This window comes from Rhinatrema bivittatum, chromosome 8 (assembly GCF_901001135.1).
Source record: "Rhinatrema bivittatum chromosome 8, aRhiBiv1.1, whole genome shotgun sequence".
Taxonomy (NCBI): Eukaryota; Metazoa; Chordata; class Amphibia; order Gymnophiona; family Rhinatrematidae; genus Rhinatrema; species Rhinatrema bivittatum.
In genome coordinates, this window is record NC_042622.1 from 207,727,648 (window position 1) to 207,750,808 (window position 23,161).

The 23,161-nt window shown below is 46.5% G+C and overlaps 1 protein-coding gene across 1 annotated transcript in view; it reads right to left on the reverse strand.

Moving 5' to 3' along the window:
- The window catches only part of TSPOAP1 (TSPO associated protein 1), a 1,024,985-nt gene that overhangs the window by 894,385 nt on the left and 107,439 nt on the right, over positions 1-23,161 (reverse strand). Inside the window, exons 3-4 of the mRNA XM_029613537.1 lie at positions 21,451-21,549; positions 2,957-3,061 (exon numbers count right to left, since the gene is read on the reverse strand). Of these exons, the coding sequence (XP_029469397.1) occupies positions 2,957-3,061; positions 21,451-21,549 (204 nt within the window). The remainder of the gene's footprint in view (positions 1-2,956; positions 3,062-21,450; positions 21,550-23,161) is intronic.

Genomic DNA, 23,161 nt, shown 5'->3' on the forward strand with positions numbered 1-23,161 from the left:
CACTATAGAAAGTACCCATTGGTTTGTTGTAATCTTGAGCCAATTTGTATGAAATTGGGATACTCGTCCTCCTACCGGTAGATTTGTGGGATTAAATTTGTTCTCTGGTTGAGATCTCAAAACCCCGCCGCTGGGCCTGACGGAGGTGGAGGCTGCGTGCGAGGAGCTCTAGGTTGTCTTGTTTGGGAGCGTTGCTGATGAGGCCTAGTAGATCTACTCCTGGAAGCTTGTGCTTATTATCTACGAGGCCTGTAGTAGGGACGCCTAGGTTCCCTCCGGGGTAGGCGACGTTGTGGTTGAGCAGAAGTATCTTGAGGCATCTGGAACAGCTGACGTAATGTCTCAGTGTGGTCTTTTAGTTGTTGAACTGCCTCTTGGACTTTATCCCCAAACAAATTATCTCCCAAACATGGTAAATCTACCAATTTTTCTTGGACCTCAGGCCTGAGATCAGATGCCTTTAGCCATGCATACCTGCGAGCTGCAATTCCTGCAGCTGCAGTCCTGGAGGCAGTGTCAAAGTTATCGTAAGCTGCCCTCACTTCATGCTTCCCTGCTTCTAGGCCTTTATTAATTATGGCCTGTGCCTGTTCTTGAAGCTGTGCAGGAAAAGAATTTGTAAGTTCTTCCATCTGCTTCCATGAATCTCTCTGATACTGTGTCATGTACAGTTGGTATGCAGAGATTCTGGAGTTTAAAATTGAAGCCTGATAGACTTTCCTTCCTAAGGAATCGAGGAAGCGGTGGTCCTTGCCAGGGGGAGTTGAGGAGTGAGGGCGGGAACGCTTTTGATTTCTTCTGGGCAGATTCAACTACCACTGAGTGGTGTGGTAGTTGTGCCTTTTGAAAACCAGGTGCTGGTTGCACTAGATAGGTGGAATCCACCCGTCTGTTTACTGCTGCCACTGTAGATGGATGCTCCCATATCCTATGCTGGAGGTCTAAAAGTACCTCATGAATTGGGATGGCTAAAACTTGCTTGGGGGGATCCACAAATTGCAGAACTTCTAGGGTATGTTGCCTAGTGTCCTGTTCAGCTGTTAACTTAAACGGAATGGTGTCCACCATATCCTGAAGAAAATTGGAAAATGATAGGTCTTCTGGAGGGGACTTTTTTCCTCGGTTCTGGTGGAGAGGGGTCCGACATGAAGTCCTCAGAAGACGTGTCTGTATCATGGTCATCCCAAGAATCCTCTTCATCATCCCTATAAGGGGATTTTGTGGTGGTTCTTGGTTGTAAATGGAGTCCTGATGGGCCTGGTAAAGGGTCATCGATAGGCCGTGAGGTAGGTATTTGATCTGTTGTTTTTCTCGGCAAAGTGTCGATGATATTTTGATAACTTTGGATGAGACGTTGGTAGAAAGCCAGATCTTGTACTTCTGGTTCTTCCCTTGATGTTTGTCTCGATGGAATATCGATAGGCATCGACGCCGAAAGTGGGAGCCTCAGAGATGGAATCACTGTTGATGGTAATCGGCATCGAGGAAGTCTATGGCGGGTGCACATGTATCGATGTCGACGTAGCTGTTACAGTTGGTGTCGACATCGAGGCGCCTCTTGTCAGTGTCATTATGGACACCGGCATCGGTGAGCCCACCGGCATCTGCAGAGTTGCCGGCATCGATGCTGGAAGCATCGGCATCGACGAGCCAGTCGGTACGCACTGCTCTTTGAAAGCCTGTAATATCACTTGTCTGATAACTTCAGACAATTCCGGCGTTACAACTGTCTGTGGTAGAACAGTTGTAAGCAGTGGCGGAGGCTGAGGCGTAGAATCCGGTGCAGAGCCCTGCAGAGGGATCTGGCATAGAGGACGGAGGAGTAGGCCCAGGCGCCGATGTTTCCTCCATACGCGACCGCTTCGCCATCAATGGTTCCTGGGCCGCGGTTTCGGACGTCGATGACCTTCGATGTCGATGTTTATGCTTGGACTTTTGGGAATCGACAGATTTTGTCGAAGACGCAGACGGTGAGGAACGATCCCCCGACGGTCCCAGACAGGGCTTTTTAAGCAAAAGGCGCTGAGTCGTTCCAGCCGGAGATGATCTCGATGACGAAGCAGACGGTATAAGCTGTAATTGGAACAGATGTTCCATTTTTCCCAGTCGAGTCTTGCGACTTTTCGGTGTCATCTTGGTGCATTGCGGGCAAGTATTTACCTCATGTTTTTCTCCGAGGCGTAGCACACATTCAACGTGCGGATCGGTGATAGACATTTTGCGGCCGCAAACCGGGCATTTTTTTTTTTTTTTTTTAAACCGGTGGCCACGCTTCCCGTCGACATCCGCCGAAAAGGAATTGGAAATATTTGAGAAAAATATTTCCACAAAAAAGGAAAATGGAGACAGAGGTACTCACCAGCCAGTGTAAAAAGGTACCTCGAGAGACTTGCGAGAGAGAATATCAAAATAGTTTGACTTTTTAGTCAGAAAAGTGTTGAGAGAATCTCAACGGCTCCTATCCCGCGATGCCTACAGCAGTGCGGAAAGACGAAGACTGAAGAGAGCCACCTGTGGCAGAGAATATCATAGCATGCTGGGCATGCTCAGTAGGCACTCCGGGTGCCAGTCAAAGCTTTACAGAAACTTTGACAGAAGTTTTCCCGCCTAGGGCTCCATCAATGACGTCACCCATATGTGAGGACTAACATCCTGCTTGTCCTGGGATAAATAGTTTTTTATGCAGGGAGCTGCATGCTTTTTATAGATATTTTAGAAGAGTATATATACATTTGTTAAATAATTGTGACGTGTGTTAATTGCCACAGTTTTTGCACAGAGGCAGGTATTTTATAAAACAGATGCATACTCTTAGGAAAGCACTTGTGCATGTACTCAAGGTGGAGTCACACTAATGATCTATATAATGACAAGATCTCCTTTCTCCACATAATCCTACAGTTTAAGCAACTTTCACATCTCGTAAATCATCAAATCTTAAAATGTTCAGTCTTACCAGCAGGCTGTTCTCTTCTTGCAAAATCGTACAACGGCACTGCAACTCTTCCAGAGCATGCATCAAATCAGAATTCTGCTTCACAAGGGAGTTGCAACTGCCATCCTAGAAATGAAGAAGACAATGCTTTTCATTTGTCCTACCTCACTGAACATCAGAAGAAAGGTTGTAATTCTATTCTACTAGGTCTCCCTGCCTCTCATACAAAACCTCTTCAGATGGTGCAGAACACAGCCGCCAGAATTCTGACCAACTCCAGAAAATTCGACCACATCACCCCCATCTTGAAAACCCTCCATTGGCTTCCCATTCACTACAGAATTATGTATAAATCTATTACCACCATCTTCAAAGTCATACATCAACTCGCTCCATTAAATCTACAAATACCACTCAAGAAACACACCTCTGTCAGACCAACTAGAGAACACTACAAAGAATCACTTCATGTTCCAAAAGCCAAAACATTCCAACACAAATCTTTCGAAGACAGAGCTCTATCCACAGCAGGCCCGCGCCTATGGAACTCCATCCCTTCAGAGCTTCGCCAGGAACCATGCCTACCAACTTTTAGGAAAAGACTAAAAACCTGGCTTTTCAAAAAAGCCTACCAGAGTTCTGATTGATCCAGGTTCCCTTTCAACCACTTATTGTCGCCCCCAACCTTCCTCTTCCCTCATCCTAGTGTAAACCCCTCCTCACCAATAGTCTACCACTTCTTTGATTTCATTTAGCCCTCGACGTCCTCGAGGCACAGATCCATTATAGCATACTATGTAAATATTAACTGTAAATGCATTTTTACTATGTAAATATTCCTGTCCCTCTCTCTTTTCCTCCTATCCCAGTTGTTAACTTCCCCGTTCATTGTAACTATTATTTTCCGCACCAGTTCAATACCTCTAGTTCTATGTTCAATGCACAACTTGTTAAATGTAAACCGACTTGATGCAACCTCTGGTCGTGAAAGCCGGTATAGAAAATAATAAAATAAAAATAAAATAATATTACAGAAATAAAATTGATTTTTTTTTTGTTGTTCTAGGTGCATAGAGAAAAAAGTGAATGCAGAAAATGTATTCTTTTTCTAATCTATAAGGCTGTAGTAAGGACACACCATACTGAAGGAAGAAAAAAAAAAAACTTTAAAAAGTGTCACATTTAACCCAGATTGAATATTTATGAAACCTAAAAAAACAACCTAACTTTGGATGAAGTTATACATCAAAAGGAAAATGTTAAAATAGTGTGTCAGATTGTGTCCAAAATTTAAAGGATGAGTGCTTTTAGTAATAAAATACAGCACCATTAATATAAGGAACTCTGGATATTATACTTCATACTGCTAATGTACATTTCCTAAATAATATACATACTTACAGAAAAAATAATGTTGAGATTACTTACCTGATAATCTCGTTTTCCTTAGTGTAGACAGATGGACTCAGAACGAATGGGTATAGTATGCTCGTGCTAGCAGTTGGAGACTGATCTGACGTCAGCACGGGTGTATATATATACCCCCACAGGAAGCATAGCAACTTAGTAATCTTCCTTGCAAAAGCTGTTATGGATGTGTGTACTGACGCTCAGTGAAAAGTGAAACAGGATTCCCCTGACCGATTGATAGTAGCTGGAGACCGCCAGCATTCCCAACCGGAAGGCGTTGATACCTGGTAGAGTGTACGCTCTTATGGAAACAGATGACATGGCTTACCTTGAATCGGTGAAACCCATGTACACAGGCAGCTGGGCGGGATGCTGAGTCCATCTGTCTACACTAAGGAAAACGAGATTATCAGGTAAGTAATCTCACATTTCCTGTCGTGTAGCCAGATGGACTCAGAACGAATGGGATGTACAAAAGCTTTACTCCCAGCCTGGGCGGGAGGCTGCCTGAGGACTCTGTAGGACCGCCCTCGCAAATGCTGTGTCCTCCCTGGCCTGGACATCCAGACGGTAGAACCTGGAGAAGGTATGGAGGGAGGACCACGTCGCCGCTTTACAGATTTCTGCAGCCGACAGCATCCTGGATTCTGCCCAAGATGCCGCTTGTGCTCTGGTAGAATGAGCCTTGACTTGTAAAGGCGGAGACTTCCCAGCCTCCAAGTAAGCTGCTCTGATGACTTCTTTAATCCAGCGGGCTATGGTGGGCCGAGAGGCCGCTTCCCCTTGTCATTTCCCGCTGTGCAGGACGAACAGTGTCGTACTTGTGTCATTTCCAGATATCTGGGCAGCATTCTGCCGATGTCGAGATGGCGTAGCAAACGCCCTTCTTCAGATTTCTTCAAACCCACCGTCGTAGGCAAGGATATAGTTTGGTTAAGGTGAAACTGTGAGACCACTTTAGGTAGAAAGGAGGGAACTGTGCGAAATGGATAGCCTCTGGAGTGATTCTCAGAAAGGGATCACGGCAGGACAGTGCTTGTAGCTCTGAGACGCGGCGTGCTGAACAGACCGCCAATAAGAACACCATCTTCAAGGCTAAAGAACGAAGAGACAGGCCCCGAAGGGGTCTGAAGGTGGATCCCGCGAGGAAATCCAAAACAAGGTTAAGGTTCCACAAAGGCACTGGCCACTTCAGTGGCGGACGAATGTGCTTGACTCCTTTCAGGAAGCGAGACAGATCTGGATGCGTGGCAATGGTCTTGCCATCCCTCCTGGGACCATAGCAAGACAGTGCAGCCACCTGAACTTTGATGGAGCTGAGGGAGAGACCCTTCTGAAACCCATCTTGCAGGAAATCCAGAACATTAGGGATCGTGGTCACATGTGGCTTGGTGCCATGAGTGTCGCACCATGCTTCAAATATTCTCCAGATCCTTACGTAGGTGAGGGAAGTGGAAAACTTGCATGCTCGGAGGAGTGTATCTATCACGGGCTCCGAGTAACCTCTTTTCTTCAGTCTAGCCCTCTCAATGGCCAGACCTTAAGAGAGAATTGAGCTGGATCCTCGTGGAGGATGGGACCTTGACGTAGAAGGTCCCGGAGAGGAGGCAGGGGAAGGGGCTCCCCTGCCAGTAGTCTTCTCATGTCCGCGTACCAGGGTCTTCTTGGCCAGTCTGGTGCCACTAGAAGAACTAGGCCCCGGTGTTTCTGAATCTTGTGGATGATGGCGCCCAGCAGAGGAAACGGAGGAAAGGCGTATAGCAGAGTCCCTGGAGGCCATGGCTGAACCAGGGCATCGATACCGTGTGAGAACGGGTCGCGCTTGCGGCTGAAGTATCTGGGCACTTGAGCATTAGACTTGTCCGCCAGTAAATCCATGTCCGGAATCCCCCAGTGATCCATAATCATCTGAAAGGCTGTGGGTGACAGCTGCCACTCTCCCGGATTTAGGCTTTCTCTGCTGAGGAAGTCTGCCGTGGTTTTGTCCTTCCCGGCAATGTGGACGGCGGAGATGTCCTGAAGATTCGCCTCTGCCCAAGCCATCAGTGGGGCGATCTCCAGAGATACCTGTCGGCTTCTGGTTCCGCCCTGACGGTTGATGTATGCCACCGTGATGGCGTTGTCTGACATCACCCTGACTGCTCTGTTCTTCAGTCTGTGAGCAAATCGAAGGCATGCCAATCGGACTGCCCAAGCCTCTAGACGGTTGATGTTCCACGCTGACTCCTCTCTGTTCCACCGCCCTTGTGCGGTAAGTCCTTCGCAGTGTGCACCCCAGCCGCTCAGGCTGGCATCTGTGGTGAGCAGAGTCCACGTGGGGGAGGACATCTTCGACCCCCTGCTCATGTGGTTGGACTGCAACCACCACCGTAACTGGGTCCGTACTCTGGCAGGCAGAGGTAGGTGCGTGGAATAGTTCCATAGACGGGGGCTCCAGCGAGAGAGCAGGGAGTGTTGTAGAGGTCTCATATGGGCCCTTGCCCAAGGTACTACCTCCAGGGTGGATGACATGAGCCCGAGAACCTGCAGATAATCCCAAGCTATGGGCCGACTGGCTCCCATCAAGTACTGGATACGCGTCTGGAGTTTTAACCTTCTCTTGGTAGTGAGACTGACTGTGTCTGCATGGGTGTCGAACTGTACTCCCAGGTATTCCAGCGACTGGGAAGGCTGTATGCAACTCTTGCTGAGGTTGATTACCCAGCCCAAGCTTTCCAGAAGGGCGATCACTCTGTCGGTTGTCCGATGGCTCTCCTCTCGCGATTTCGCCCTGATCAGCCAGTCGTCTAGGTAGGGATGGACCAGGATTCCTTCCCGTCTGAGTGCCGCCGCTACCACTACGACCACCTTGGTGAAGGTCCGTGTTGACGTGGCCAACCCGAAGGGCAGAGCCCGGAATTGGAAGTGGCGGCCTAGAACCTTGAAGCGTAGGTAGCGCTGATGATCCAGATGGATCGGGATATGCAGGTAGGCTTCCGACAAGTCTAAGGCCGTGAGGAATTCTCCTGGCTGTACTGCGGTCTTGGCGGAGCGCAGAGTTTCCATGCGAAACCTCGAGACCCTTAAGTATCGATTGACTGACTTGAGGTCCAGTACGGGCCCGAAAGGTGCCCCCCTTTCTTGGGTACCATGAAATAAATGGAATAGTGTCCAGAATTCACTTCCCAGGCAAGTACTGGGATGATGGCTTTCAAGGACAGGAGCCTCGCCAAGGTAGCTTCCAACGCTGCCTTCTTGTGTATGGGACATGAAGATTCCACAAACTTGTCTGGAGGGAGGTGATGAAAGTCCAGATAATACCCCTCTCGGATGATGGCGAGGACCCACTGGTCCGACGTAATCTCGACCCATCTGGGGTAGAAGAGGGTTAACCTGCCCCCTATGGCTCCGTCCCCCGGATGGATCGGCAGATTCTCATTGGGAGGCGCGGCTGGGACCTGAACCCAAGCCGGCTCCCCTCTTGTGCTGCTCGGTCCGAAAGGACTGGTTCCTGGCCTGAGGACGAGGTGCCTGGTAGCGAGTCCTATAGGGAATGAAGCGTTGGGAGCTTCTGCCTCTGGATGGCCTCGGAAAGGCGCGCTGGTTCCTTTTGAACTTGTCTTCCGGCAGTCGAGGTACTGGAGAGGCGCCCCATGTGCTGGCCAGTTTATCAAGGTCGCTGCCGAACAGGAGAGAGCCCTTAAAGGGCATTCTGGTGAGGCGTGTCTTAGAAGGAGCATCGGCTGACCAGTTCCATATCCAGAGCTGCCTCCTGGCTGCTACTGAGGATGAGACCCCCTTGGCTGTTGTACAGACTAGGTCAGATGCGGCATCCGTGAGGAACGAGAGAGCTGACTCCATGTCCGCTGCCGGAGCATTGTTCCTGACCTGTGACAAACAGGAACGCTTCACCACTGTGCAGCAGGTTGCGATCCGCAAAGATAGAGCTGCCACCTCAAAGGTCTGTTTCAGGATGGCGTCCAGTCGCCGGTCATGAGGCTCCTTGAGGGCCGCCCCCCCCTCAACTGGAATGGAAGTGCGCTTGACCACAGTGCTAACCAAGGCATCCATCTGAGGGCCCGCCAGCATCTCCTTGATTGCCGGGTCCAGGGGGTACATGCCCGACAGGGCCCGACCCCCTTTGAATGAGGCCTCTGGCGCAGTCCACTCCAAATCTATCAGTTGTTGTGCTGCTTGCAGGAAGGGAAAATGGCGGGCTGTAGGCCGAAGACCTTCCAGCATGGGGTTCTGCGTAGCTGCCTCCATAGTGCTGGGGCCAGGAATAGCCAACTCAGTCAGGCACTGAGAAACCAGGTCGGAGATATCTTCCTTGGGAAAGAACCGTCGCATAGTTCAATATGGCTCAATCCCCGAGGGAAGTTCCCCCTCCTCGGGGGGTTCGGACTCGTCCTCTGAAACATCAGGGTCCGCATGAGCCAGGCTGTCCGGAGGCGGGTGCCCACGATAAGGGCGAGAAGGCCCAGGGGCAGGGTCAGCCGGAGCAGCAGCAGGGCCTGGCCGGGAAGCTGACTGCATCTGTACAGAGGCATGGATCCCTTTAAACAAATCCACCCAGGAAATGGAAGCGGTCTCTAGTCATCTGGGTACCAGGTCCCCTGGGATCCCTGGTTGTTCGAGACTGCCTGCTAAGTCCGGGGTGGCCCCTGGGGAACTGTCGACTAACCTCGGTTGAGACTGGTCCTGGCCCGAGGCTCCCACGGCCTCTTCACATTGGGCACAAAGGGAGTCTGGCTCCTCGCTCTGCATGGCTCTAAGCTGGCATGCTGAGCAGAGGCCGAGAGCTTTCACGCCGGAATCAGGAGGCGCCACCACGGGAGACGCCGGGGCGTTTAAATGTTCCATCGCGGCTTGCGAATGCAGGGCGCCGGCGCTTAATAATAATATGCGCTCAATAATACGCGCTCAATAATATGTGGTCAGCAATATACGCTCAATGATATACAATATGCGCTCAAGAACATGCGGTCAGCAATATACGCTCAATGATATACAATATGCGCTCAAGAACATGCGGTCAGCAATATACGCTCAATAATATACAATATGCGCTCAATAATATGTGGTCAGCAATATACGCTCATCAACAGGCGCCTATCATGGGCGCTCAATACCTGAAACAAGGCCGACAAGATGGCGACCTCCACGGCGTGCCGCATGCGGGCAACGCCGCCGATCCTCGTACCTCGGAGACCCAAAAAATAAGTGATGTACGCCTTACCTGATCCACGGCGCTTCCCAGCTAAAACCCGGGCGGTCTCCAGCTGCAGGGGGAGAGGGGAAATACCTTCACCGCCGCGCTTGAGGAAATGCACCTGCTGCCTCTAAGCCGCCGAACTCGTCTCGCTCGGGGCTAAGTCCACGCCGGGACTGAGGCCTAGACCTCCGAGGGATCCCGGAAATCACCTCGGGAAACTCAACTGGGGGAGGGACCCGAGGGTATCACCGGAGTGTGGGGCTCGTCGCCTGTAGAAATTTAGTAAGTTAGAATGTAGAAAGTAAAAAGTAGTATTGGAAAACACGCTCAGCGAGCGTGCAGGCTCTCCAAACTGCTTTGGAGACGGAAATTACTGAATTGCTTCACTTCCTGTGGGGGTATATGTACCCGTGCTGACGTTAGATCCGTCTCCAACTGCTAGCACGAGCACACTATACCCACTTGTTCTGAGTCCATCTGGCTACACGCTAGGAAACCTCCATTACTGAATACTAAGGGTTAGCTTCTAGCCAGTGCCAAGCTTCAAGAACTCTGACAGCAAAATAGGATGAAAAAGGCACAGCCTGCCTCTACACATCAGACAACAGTTTGGAGCACCCCAGACTCAGGAACACCTTCAAAAATCCATCATCCATATTGTTTGGGCCCAAGCTACTAGTCTGGATATTGCCGACACCATAAATCTATCTATCAACCTAACTACAGTATTCTTACCAATTTCAGAAAGAATTAGGTACTCCCCTTCCTCCCCTTCAAAAAAGGTAATAACAGAGCTCCAAATTGAGCCTTCAATTTGGTGCAGCTATTGTGATTTATCCAATTATTACCAATATTTTGTAAATTATCAAAGGGACACAGGTAACAGTGTTGTCTTACCAATGCCATTATCAAGCTGGTTAACACAGGCACATGTACTCTAGACAAATTAAGTGACACAGATAGGAAAAAAAGCACAAAACTATGCCTGTACAACATGCCCCACTGGTCATAAGCACAGACAAACAGAATATGTCCCCTGATAATGAGACTCAAATGACAAACCCACAACACAGACAAAGAAGCCATAAGCATACACGTTCGACATCTTCATTATATGCCGCAAGCATGCAAATTGCTAGGCCGTAACACAGACCTATTTCACTGACAACCAAGACAATCTGTGGGGGCACGGGGTAGAACGCAGTTCCAGATTTCTTTTCAGGTTTAAGAGAAGAAGCAGCAGAGGTGTTCTGCTCCAGCCCTTCGGGCAGCTTGCAGAGAAGAGAGACTGAGCTTGAAGCACAAAGTAACATAGTATTGATGGCAGAAAGATAAAATGGTCTATCCAGTCTGCCCAGCAAGTTTCTTATGATAGTAGCTGCCACTCTATGCAGGTTACCCCCATTTTTCTGTTAAGGGTAGTTACTGCCACTCCGTGCAGGCTACCCTCAAGTCTTATATATTAAAGCAACATTTTTACTGGGTGAAAAGACTTCCTGAAAATTCAGAAAGTTAGCTGGATAAGTCTGTGATCCACAGGCCTCAGACTCAGACAGAAGAACTAGACAGAGATCTGTTTGAAGACATCTAAAAGGTGGGAAAGAAGGGAGAAAAATGTTGCTTGTTGGAGGTAGACTGGAAAATCCCTTCTTCGGAATCTACCAGAAGAAAAGAGATTGTGGATGTCCTGCAAGGAGATCTGTTCAGACAAATGATGGAACCCAGAAAGGAAGGAGTTATATTCAACCTAGTGCTCACTAACAGGAATAATGTCTCTAATGGCCAGGTGGGTGCCCACCTGAGCATCAGTTATCAAATGATATGGTTTGATATCGCAAATGGGATACAGGGAAGTCACACAAAGACACGACTCTTGAATTTAAAAAATATGGACTTTGTCAAAATGGGGACATACCTGGAGGTAGAACGAGAAGACTGGGAGAAAATGAGAGAAGAGGAACAGTGGGCCAAACTAAAAGGAGCAGTTCCAAAGGCAACAAATCTGTTAGAAAAGAAAGATTAAAAAAAAATGGATCTAGTTCTCAAAGGAGATGGCTGAAAAAATGCAAATAGAACAGTGTTCATGAAGTATATAGGGTCCCAAAAAGAGGAACTCAAGAAAGAATATCTGGTAAAACTGAGGGCCTCTTCCTGTGACAGCAAGTCTGCCCCGTTTCCCAGAGATATTGGTAGTTGAATCAAAAGTTAAACGAGATAGGCATACTGCGGCTGTCTGGGTCACAGTGGAGCAATGAGGATGAAATCTGACTGAACCATGACGCATTTTTGGATCACTCGTCCTATCAAAGGTACTGGAAGGTATGCATTAAATAGGTTTTGCACCCACAGAATCAGAAATGCCTCTTGAGCAAGCCTGTGCCTGCTTGGGCAAAGAGAGCAAAAATTCAGCAGTTTTGCATTTGACTGTTGCGAAAAAAAAAAAAATGTCCATGCAAGATCCCCCCCCCCCAAACCACATCTGCTACATCCTGATATACAGCCCACTTGTGGGGGTGAAAAATTCTGCCGAGCCTGTCTGCTTCTGTGTTCTTAATACCTGGAAGGTAGGTAGAAACATAGAAACATAGAAATGACGGCAGAAGAAGACCAAACGGCCCATCCAGTCTGCCCAGCAAGCTTCACATTTTTTTTTCTCATACTTATCTGTTTCTCTTAGCTCTTTGGTTCTATTTCCCTTCCACCCCCACCATTAATGTAGAGAGCAGTGTTGGAGCTGCAACCAAGTGAAATATCAAGCTTGATTAGTTATGGGTAGTAGGGGAAGTAACCGCCGCAATAAGCAAGCTGCACCCATGCTTATTTGTTCTACCCAGACTGTGTTATTCAGCCCTTATTGGTTGTTTTTCTTCTCCCCTGCCGTTGAAGCAGGGAGCTATGCTGGATATGCGTGTAGTATCAGTTTTTCTTCTCCCCTGCCGTTGAAGCAGGGAGCTATGCTGGATATGCGTGTAGTATCAGTTTTTCTTCTCCCCTGCCGTTGAAGCAGAGAGCTATGCTGGATATGCGTGAAGTATCAGTTTTTCTTCTCCCCTGCCGTTGAAGCAGGATATGCATTGAAAGTGAAGTATCAGGCTTATTTGGTTTGGGGTAGTAACCGCCGTAACAAGCCAGCTACTCCCCGCTTTGTGAGTGCGAATCCTTTTTTCTTCTCCCCTGCTGTTGAAGCAGAGAGCTATGCTGGATATGCGTGAAGTATCAGTTTTTCTTCTCCCCTGCCGTTGAAGCAGGATATGCATTGAAAGTGAAGTATCAGGCTTATTTGGTTTGGGGTAGTAACCGCCGTAACATGCCAGCTACTCCCCACTTTGTGAGTGCGAATCCTTTTTTCCACATTTCCTCTTGCTGTTGTAGCTTAGAGCGATGTTGGGAGTCACAGTAACCATGTGTATGTTTATTGAATAAGGGTATTATCTCCAGGCAGTACCCGTCATTCTGGCGAGCCACCCACTCTTTATTGACGGCCTCTTGATTTTATGGATCCACAGTGTTTATCCCACGCCCCCTTTGAAGTCCTTCACAATTCTGGTCTTCACCACTTCCTTCGGAAGGGCATTCCAGGCATCCACCACCCTCTCCGTGAAGAAATACTTCCTGACATTGGTTCTGAATCTTCCTCCCTGGAGCTTCAAATCGTGACCCCTGGTTCTGCTGATTTTTTTCCTATGGAAAAGGTTTGTCATCTTTGGATCATTAAAACCTTTCAAGTATCTGAAAGTCTGTATCATATCACCTCTGCTCCTCCTTTCCTCCAGGGTGTACATATTTAGATTCTTCAATCTCTCCTCATAAGTTCATTTGATGAAGACCTTCCACCTTTTTGGTCGCCCCGTCTCTGGACCGCCTCCATCTTGTCTCTGTCTCTTCGGAGATACGGTCTCCAGAACTGAACACAATACTCCAGGTGAGGTCTCACCAAGGACCTGTACAAGGGGATAATCACTTCCCTTTTCTTACTCGATATTCCTCTCTCTATGCAGCCCAGCATTCTTCTGGCTTTAGCTATCGTCTTGTCACATTGTTTCGCCGACTTCAGATCATTAGACACCATCACCCCAAGGTCTCTCTCCTGCTCCGTGCACATCAGCCTTTCTCCCCCCATCGAATACAGTTCATTCGGATTTCCACTCCCCATATGCATGACTTTGCACTTCTTGGCATTGAATGTCAGCTGCCATGTCTTCGACCACTCTTCCATCTTCCTTAAATCCCGTCTCATTCTCTCCACTCCTTCCGGCGTGTCCACTCTGTTGCAGATCTTAGTGTCATCCGCAAAAAGACATACCTTACCTTCTATCCCTTCCGCAATGTCGCTCACAAAGATATTGAAAAGGACCGGTCCCAACACCGATCCCTGCGGTACACCGCTTAAAACCGCTCTCTCTTCAGAGAGAGTTCCATTTACCATCACACATTGTCTTCTGTCCGTCAACCAGTTTGCAATCCAGGCCACCACCTCGGCACTCACTCCTAAGCTTCTCATTTTATTCACCAGTCTCCTGTGCGGGACAGTGTCAAAAGCTTTGCTGAAATCCAAGTAGATGACAGAGTGCTCTTCCTCGATCCAATTCCTTGGTTACCCAGTCAAAAAGTCAATCAGATTTGTCTGACAGGATCTTCCAATGGTGAATCCATGCTGCCTCTGGTCCAGCAATTCTCCCGACTGTAGATAGTTCACTATTCTCTCTTTCAACAGTGACTCCATTACTTTTCCCACCACCGAAGTGAGGCTAACCGGTCTGTAGTTACCAGCCTCTTCTCTGTTCCCACTCTTGTGAAGCGGGACCACCACCTCTCTCCTCCAATCATTCGGCACCACTCCCGTTTCTAGGGATCTATTGAATAGGTCACACAGCGGACCTGCCAGCACATCTCTGAGCTCCCTCAGTATTCTGGGATGAACTTCATCAGGCCCCATGGCTTTGTCCACTTTCAGTTTCACCAGCTCTTCCCATACATTTTCTACTGTAAATGGAGTTACATCTACTCCATTCCCCTCCAGTTTCTTGTTAACTAGTGTCAGTCCTTCTCCAGGGTCCTCTTTAGTGAACACAGAACTGAAGTATTCATTTAATATTTCTGCCATTTCTTCGTCTCTCTCCACACATTGATCCTTTCCACCTTTCAATTTCACTATACCACTTTGAACTTTTCTCTTTTCACTGATGTATCTGAAAAATGTTTTGTTACCACTCTTTACCTCTTTGGCAATCCTCTCTTCTGCTTGACTTTTTCCCATCTTGATTAATTTCTTCGTCTCCCTCAGTTCTACCAGATATTCTTCTTTGTGTTCCTCCTTTTGGGATCTTTTATATTTCTTGAACGCTGTTCTTTTAGCCTTTATTTTGTCAGCCACCTCCTTTGAGAACCAGATAGGTTTCATTTTTCTTTTGCTTTTCTTTACTTTTCTAACATATAGATTAGTTGCCTTGGTGATTGCTCCTTTTAGATTGGTCCACTGTTGATCCACATCTCTCTCGTTTTCCCAGCCTTTTAGTTCTTCCTCCAGGTACTTCCCCATTTCATCAAAGTCTGTGTTTTTGAACATCAAAACTTGGGTTTTTGTGCTTCTTTTCCGTGTCCTTTTTGTGATATTAAACCATACCGTTTGATGATCACTGGTGCTGAGGTGGGCACCCACCTGGACGTCTGAGACATTATCTCCATTAGTGAGCACTAAGTCGAGTATAGCTCCTTCTCTCGTGGGTTTCATTACCATTTGTTTGAACAAAGCTACTTGCAAGGCATCTACTATTTCTCTACTATTATTAGATTCTGCAGATGGGATTCTCCAGTCTACATCTGGCATATTAAAGTCTCCAACGATCACCACTTCTCCTTTCTTTGCTATCCTGTGGATGTCTTCAATCAGATCTCTGTCCAGCTCTTCCTTTTGGTTTGGAGGCCTGTAAACCACTCCAATAAAAATGGATGCCCCATCTTTTTTTAAGTCGGCCCATAGTGCTTCTTCTTTGCCCCATCTTCCTTGCAGCTCAGATGCTTGGATATTGTTTCTGACATATAGAGCCACTCCTCCCCCTTTCCTATCCTCTCTGTCCTTCCTTAACAAGTTATAGCCTGGTATTGCCGTATCCCAGTCATGATATTCCGTAAACCATGTTTCCGTGACAGCAACGTCGTCCAAGTCCACCTCCACCATTAGGGCTTGCAGCTCTGGGATTTTATTACCCAAACTACGAGCATTTGTGCTCATAGCTTTCCAGCTTTCTTTGCTCAGGTTACTGCTGTTCCTGGACTCCTTTTGTGACCTATTTAGTTGAGTTTTGTTATCCACTTTTCTCTTTGCATTTGTGCAAGGGAAGAGATTAATGCCTCTGATGACAGAGTCATCCATCACTGTGAGCTTTTTCCTTTGGTTTCTGATTTGGAATTTCTGTATGCATTGGGTTTTTTCTCTCTTTTCCGATAACATTTCAATCTTTTTCTCAAGGACTTCTTCAGAATTTAATACAGAGAAGGCATTTTGTACTTGTTGCACTTGATACAGTGTGTGTCTACGGAACACAGGTCTTATTCTACCAGAGCCCACTGAAATACTTTTAAAGTTCCTTAATGGCCTGTGTGAGTGGTGGGATAGAGTTGTGGGTTGCACAGCTTTCAATAATGGGTGTCTGTGGGTTACAGGTCTTATCCTACCTGAGCCCACAGTAAATCTCTTTTTTCTTGAGTTTTGGTTATTCAGTGGTAAGTGGAAATTATTTCCTGAATAATGTACCGTGGCTGAGACTCTATTTATTGAAGCTAATTCAGCTTTAAAGTCATCCAGCTCCTTTTCCAAGGTAGAGAGTTTTGAACAAAAGGGGCAAGCCTTAAGTTTCCATATGATTACCCTCAATATAAAGGCTCCACAGCAGTTGCATTGAATAGTACTCATTTAGGTAAGTTATTTGATTGGTGCACCTAAGGAATAATCAATTTACTAATTTATCTGGTAGCCTATTATGAAGTTAGGATGACTACATTAGAAATACAAACCTAGGGGTGGGTGGGCAGAGGGGTAGGGTGGGAGGGAGTTAAACAGTTTATACCTAGGTCAAGCTGGGTAGGGCAAGACACTTTCTGAAAGTTTACTTGTCCTTTAGCTAGTAAAAGATCCCACAGCACTTATATCCTAATTTGGAACAGATTATATGACAGCTATACAATTAGAGGGATACTGGGAATTTTATTTTTTTTTTTTTGTGGCTTTTTTGAATCTTACAACAATCTAATATCAAGAAACCAAACATATTAGTATACAATATAATCAAGAAACCAAACTGATTAGTATACAACACTGGAATAGAAAGGGATTTGAAATCACAGAGCAGTTTTCTACACAGAATCAAACCAATATCAAGGAACCACAGATTATAATACTAGAATAAAAAGGGATTATGAAACACAGAGCAGTATTTCCAAAAACTAGTATCTTATCTGCACTGGAACAGTTGGCTCCTCTCCTGGGCTGTGCACAGTCTGTATTGTTTCTGCTGGCTCACAAGTTAGCTACCTCTAGCCACTGAGTGAGCCACACCTGGACTCTTCTGGATCTGGTCCTCTAGCTAGTAAATGTAAAAGATCCTGGAACTGGTCCTCTAGCTAGTAAATGTAAAAGATCCCACAGCCTGCATCTGTATGGAGTGAGCTAGTACCCATTCCAGGATTAGCACTGACTCCTTGAAAAACATCCTGGAACCAAACCCGCCTTCCTTGTTTAGATAAAACAGGAACACTTGATTGTCTGTGTAGACCATGACCCTCTTTCCCCATTAGTAGCTGGCAGAAGGTGTAGATGGCATTCCTTACAGCCCTCATTTCTAGAAGGTTGATTTGAAGAGTCCTTTCCTTAGGGGACCAAAAACCTTGCATTTTTAGGTGTCGTAGGTGACCACCCCAACTCTTTGTGGATGTGTCGGTCATGACAATCTAATATGCTGGGGTTTGAAACTGTGCTCCTAACTCTAGGACCCTGGGAGATAACCATCAATCTAAATCAGAGATCGATTGAGTCATGATCACCTGTGAAAATCGGGTGGTCATGCTGCAACCACAGTCTCGAATCCCCACTGTAGTCAATGCAGATGAAGGTGGGGGTGCAGAACCATATATATTGCTGCTGCCATATGTCCCCAGATAGTGAGAATCTGACGAGCCGGGGAATGTGACTGGCTCCGCAACGTGTAGGTCAACTTGCGAAAAGTTCAGACTCCGTCTGGTGGGAGAAAGGCTTTGCAAATTTTGGTGTTTATGATTGCTCCTATAAATTGTAGCATTTGAGTGGTGTGTAGATTGGACTTTTTGTAGTTTATGACAAACCCCAGATTCTCTAGGCAGGAAATCACCTGTAGTAGATGCAAGTGGAGCATTTTGGAATTGACGGCCACTAGCAGCCAAGCATCAACATATGGAAAAACCTTTATCCCTTATCTGTGGAGATGAGCCACAGCTACGGCTAGGCATTTTGTGAACACTCTAGGTGATGATAGGCCGAACGGAAGTACTTTGGTATTGGTAGTCCTGAACGTTTACTTGAAAACAAAGATATCACCAGGACAACAGGTGCATCAGGATGTGGGAATACACATCCTTGAGATCCAAGGAGCACATCCAATCACTCGGTTGTAGAAAAGGCAGAATGGAGGATGTCAACTTGAATGAACCTGTTGAGAGCTCATAGGTCCAAGATGGGCCAAAACCCTCTGCTCTTTTTCGGGATGAGGAAGTATTGGGAATAGAATCTTCTTTTGAGCTAGTTTCGAGGTACCCAATGGATTGCTCATTGTTCAAGCAAAGACTATATTTCCTGTTGGAGAAGCATAAAACCCATCTTCTCTCGGAAAGGAAGCGCAAGGTGAGGCACTGTCGGAATCTTTCTGAAATGCAGTCTATCTATTTGGCATGACACTAACAACCCAATGGTCTGATGTTATGGGAGTCCAGGTTTGGTAAAAAGAAGATATCCTGCCACCAATCGTTGCTGTGGGCGAGGTGATCCAAAAAAATTGTTCTGGTTTCTGATTATTGTTCTGCGGTGGTTTCTGAGGACGATGAGTTCGTGGAGGCTGTTGTCTTTGTGGCTGATAGGGTGGAGACCTGTAGGAGGCAAATAACCTATATGGCTGCCTTTGGTAGAAGAACTTTTTATAGGTTGGGTAAAATCTTTTGGAAGATTGCTCCATAGACAACACCAGCGAAGAGACCGCTGCACTCTGTTCTTTGAGCTGGGACACAGTCTCACGAAGTCTGTCACCAAATAAATTGTCCCCCTTCAGGGGAGATCCGCTAGCTTCTTATGCACGTCATCCCGGATAGCACTGGCCTTCAAACCAGGCAATTCTCCTAGCCGCTTTCAATACTGCCAATGCCCTGATGTCTTGAACACCTCAGATTGTGCAAATCAGGTGGCATAATCCTTCCTCCATGACCACTATCACATAGTTCTGTGGTTAATCATCGGCTGACTAACTTTAACCTCTGTAGGGTTTCATAGAGGTAGTACATAATATAGAACTCATGCTGTTATATTCTGGCATTAAGCATCACGCTCAAAAACTTTCTTGCCAAAGTCATCCAGGTATTTATTATCCTTACCAGGAATACTGGAGCATAATTTAGTCTTTTCATTGCTGACTCAACCACAATTGATGCGTGAGGCAGTTGCACTGGTCCATAATGGGAGGTCTTACACATCCTGTACTTTAGGACAAGACTTCTGCGACGTAGATGGAGCTGAGAAAGGAGCCTCCCATGATTTGTTCATTATTGCATCTAGAATAGCATGAGAAGGAAACGCTGTCTGTTCCGCTGGAAAGTCAAAGATTTTGAGGATGTCATGAACCTCCAACCTTGGATCTGGCAGCTTTTTGATTTTGATCTTCAAAAAGGCACCCACCTTTTCAATGAACTTAGAATAGAAGAGGTCCTCTGGGGGTGAGGACGGCTGATGGCTCCTCAGGTGGGTCTGATAGTATGCCCGCCGATGAACCCAGTGAAGCTGGAGGAGAGTCAGCAGGTTCCCTCGGGAGGACTTGATGCTGCTAGACTCTGGTCCCCACTGTTAGCCTCCTCCACAAACTCCCATGGAAGGGGAAAAGGAGACTGATCGTGATGAGAAAGCATCATACAAGGGGCTGGAAGGTGGCCTAGGGTTACCACTAGGTGGTAGAGATGCAAACAGATATTGAAGTATACCTGATATCTGAGATATGGCCTGAGAGGCTGCACCACTTATCGGAAGACAGGAAGGAGAATATTTCCATTTCTGCAGGGATGGAGATAGCTCCCTTTCCCTCCCTGAATCAATACATTTCCTAGTCTTGGAGAAAGGTAATGCTGCCAGCAGAATGGAAGAATCGGGTCCCCTGATATGTTGAGATTGGCCCTAGCCTTCATAGTGAGACTTCTGTCTATTCACCAAAGGTTCCTGGAGCTGGGGTTGACTCCGCTTATGTTTGGAGACTTCGGAAAGACCTGTATGGACACTCACCCTGGCCGAGGAGTCCTCAGAGACCTGCAGGACATTTACATCAGAAGTGTCTGTCGTTGAGCTGACTTGGGGTGAAGACTACCTGAGAGTAGGATATCTGGTCATGCTCCGACCTCAGGCACAAGTAGCAATAGTTATGTCTGTTTGTGATGAACATAACTTTGCCACGTTGACAGTACTTGAAACCTGGGGTCTTCGGAGCCATGGATAGCACTGAAAAGTGTTTTGTGGGATCAATGAAGTGAAAAAGTAGAGAGAAAAAGAAAGGCATGAGGACAGAAGATCCACTTTCGTATGCTGCACGGGAAAACACAGAACTGATGACAGTGACTGCAGTCGCACGGGGTCTGCTGCGCAAGCACGCAGAGCAAAGCTCTGTATATCTGGAGAGATATTTCCCGCCTCGAGCTCCCTGGGAGGACATCACAGATAGCATGACTCATTCAGCCTGCTTATCGACAGGAAAATGCTTCTCTATCCCATATCTCTTGCAAGAGAAGAGAGCAGCCACTCTGCTCCCTAATCCAGCCCCTCCTCTCCTGCTCCTCCCTTGCCCCTCAGTTCTGTATTGCAGGGAACAGAAGGGGAAGCAGACACTGCAGAGCAAATAAGAGACAAAAAAGGTTGAATTAGCACAAGTTTGAAAGTTGTGAACAGTAATGCCAATTGTCAGGGCTTCAATCCAAATGTATGCTAATTCAACCCCTTTGTGGGTTCATTATCAAGGGCTTAATCTCTGGCATAACAATTTTCTGGGATTCGAGAAAGCGGAGCAGAGCCGGCAGTGTATATCAGTTCTGACTCCCCTGAAGAAACAAAACAGATCCAGTAGCTGCATGGATCATTAATGGCCCCCTTGGAGGAAGCAGAGAAGAACAGTGTTGGAGCTGCTTACCCTGAGACAAGGGCAGCCACATGGCTTTGATTCAGATATGTAAAGGAAAACGAGAGATCACACCTAGCTCTGGTCCTGCCTCTTTGCGCATGTCAAACTTGGACCTGGCCCCGCCCCACAGTTACACTTCCTTTATGACTACAAATTAAGCCCTGCTCACAACTACGCACAAGATTAGCCTGACACACAAAGATGGATCTTAAGTCCCGATCCTGTTTGACATTTCTCATGTCAGGCTAATCAAAGCCATGTGGCTGCCCTTGTCTCAGGGCAAGCAGTTCCAACGCTCTGTTCTTCTCTGCTTCCAGATTCCAGTAGTCATGCTTTAAGCATACACTAAATCTGGATGAATGTCCATGATCAATATGTTAAATAGCCTATGACTGATCTCTCTTATATAAATATTCCTTTTTAGAAAATATTTGACTCCAGTTGCACAGGTAAAACTAGGTGAAGTACTTCCTTTAATTTTGTTTTAAACCTGCCATCTTCAGGGACCTGCTACGTACTTCCTCCTGGGCCCTGATGTTTTCAACTAATACAGACGAACTGGGGGGCGGGACAGATAGTTGATGGGACTGCTGCACCAGCTGCTCAGCCATGTCCACCTGAAAAACAAAAAAATAAAATAAAAACATGGGTAAAACACTAAATCTTAAAACTCTCCCAGCTAGCCACAGTCTCCTTCACATACTTTTCACTCCACTTATTCAATGTGTTATAATAAATTAAAGATGGTAATTTTCTGTCACTGGCTGGATTTCAAAGTTAGCCAATTTATCTTTGACTAACTTTGAAGGAACATTCCGTGGTGCAGCATACTATTGAATATAGCCACCTATCTTTAGAACTATTCAACAGCACGACTAGAGTTAGCTGGATAAGTTAACTTCTACAGCTAACATTGAATATCAATTAGCAAGATAAGTTATCTGGCTAACACCTTCACCCCAGAATGCTCCTAAATAATCTAAATTACAATTTTAGCTGGATAATGAGTTATCTAGCTAACAGGCCGATACAGTACAGTGCGCTCCAGCGGAGTGCGCTGTTAGCCCGCATTTGACGCGCTATTTTTACCCCTTATACAGTAAGGGGTAATAGCACGCCGAAAATGCGCGGCCAACCTCCCCGACAGCCAAGCTGCACATTTTACTTTCAGAAATTAACACCTGCCCAAAGGCAGGCGTTAATTTCTGCCAGCACCAGGATAGTGTACAGAAAAGCAGAAAAAACTGCTTTTCTGTACACCTTCCGACTTAATATCATAGCAATATTAAGTCGGAGGCCCCAAAATTAAAAAAGAATCAAAAATTAAAAAAAATAATAATTTAAAATCAGCCAGCAGCCCGCGGGTCAGAAGACTGATGCTCAATTATGCCGGCGTCTGTTTTCCGAACCCGTGGCTGTCAGCGGGTTTGAGAACTGACGCCAGTAAAATTGGGCGTCTGCTGTCAAACCCGCTGACAGCCGCAGCTCCTGTCAAAAAGGAGGCGCTAATATCCCTAGCGCCTCCTTTTACCGCAGGCCCTCATTTGCATACTCGATCACGCACCCGGGAGATTGGCCTGGGCGCGCATTGGGAGAGCGGGCACTCGCCTCGGAGTGCTGGCTCTCCCGCGAATTTTACTGTATAGGCCCGTAAATTAGCCAAATAGGTGAGGGGAATACTGAAAAGCATTCAGATGAATAACTTGCGAGTTAGCCGGCAAAATGCCCCCCATGGCTAAATTATATCATCCCCCAAAATATACACACAAAAAAAGATGATACATATAAACAGATTATATTAGCAAATTTTAATGAAAACAAACGTTTTGAAACTCAAAATCAAAAATACAATGGACAACACACACACAAAAGCACAAATATAATTCAAGCAATTAGATGCTCAATAGTCAAAAATTACAACAAAAAAAAATCTCAAAAAATGTTAGATATTGGAGAAATAAAACATGAAGTTCCCATGAAGGTCCCAAAATGAAAACAGAAGCTCCCAAATCAAAGACAGAGGCTTCCAATCCAGGCAGAAGAAACTCCCTACTTTTCACTCACTCTAGCTTCTTCAGGAGAATAATTATCGGTAACTCTGCCTTGGTGGTGTCCAAGTTATTTGAACTTCATGCCAACATGATGCAAATATTTTGTAATACATCCATAAACTTGGCAAAAGATGAAATCAAACTTACAACACAAATATGTACTATCATTCATTGTTCC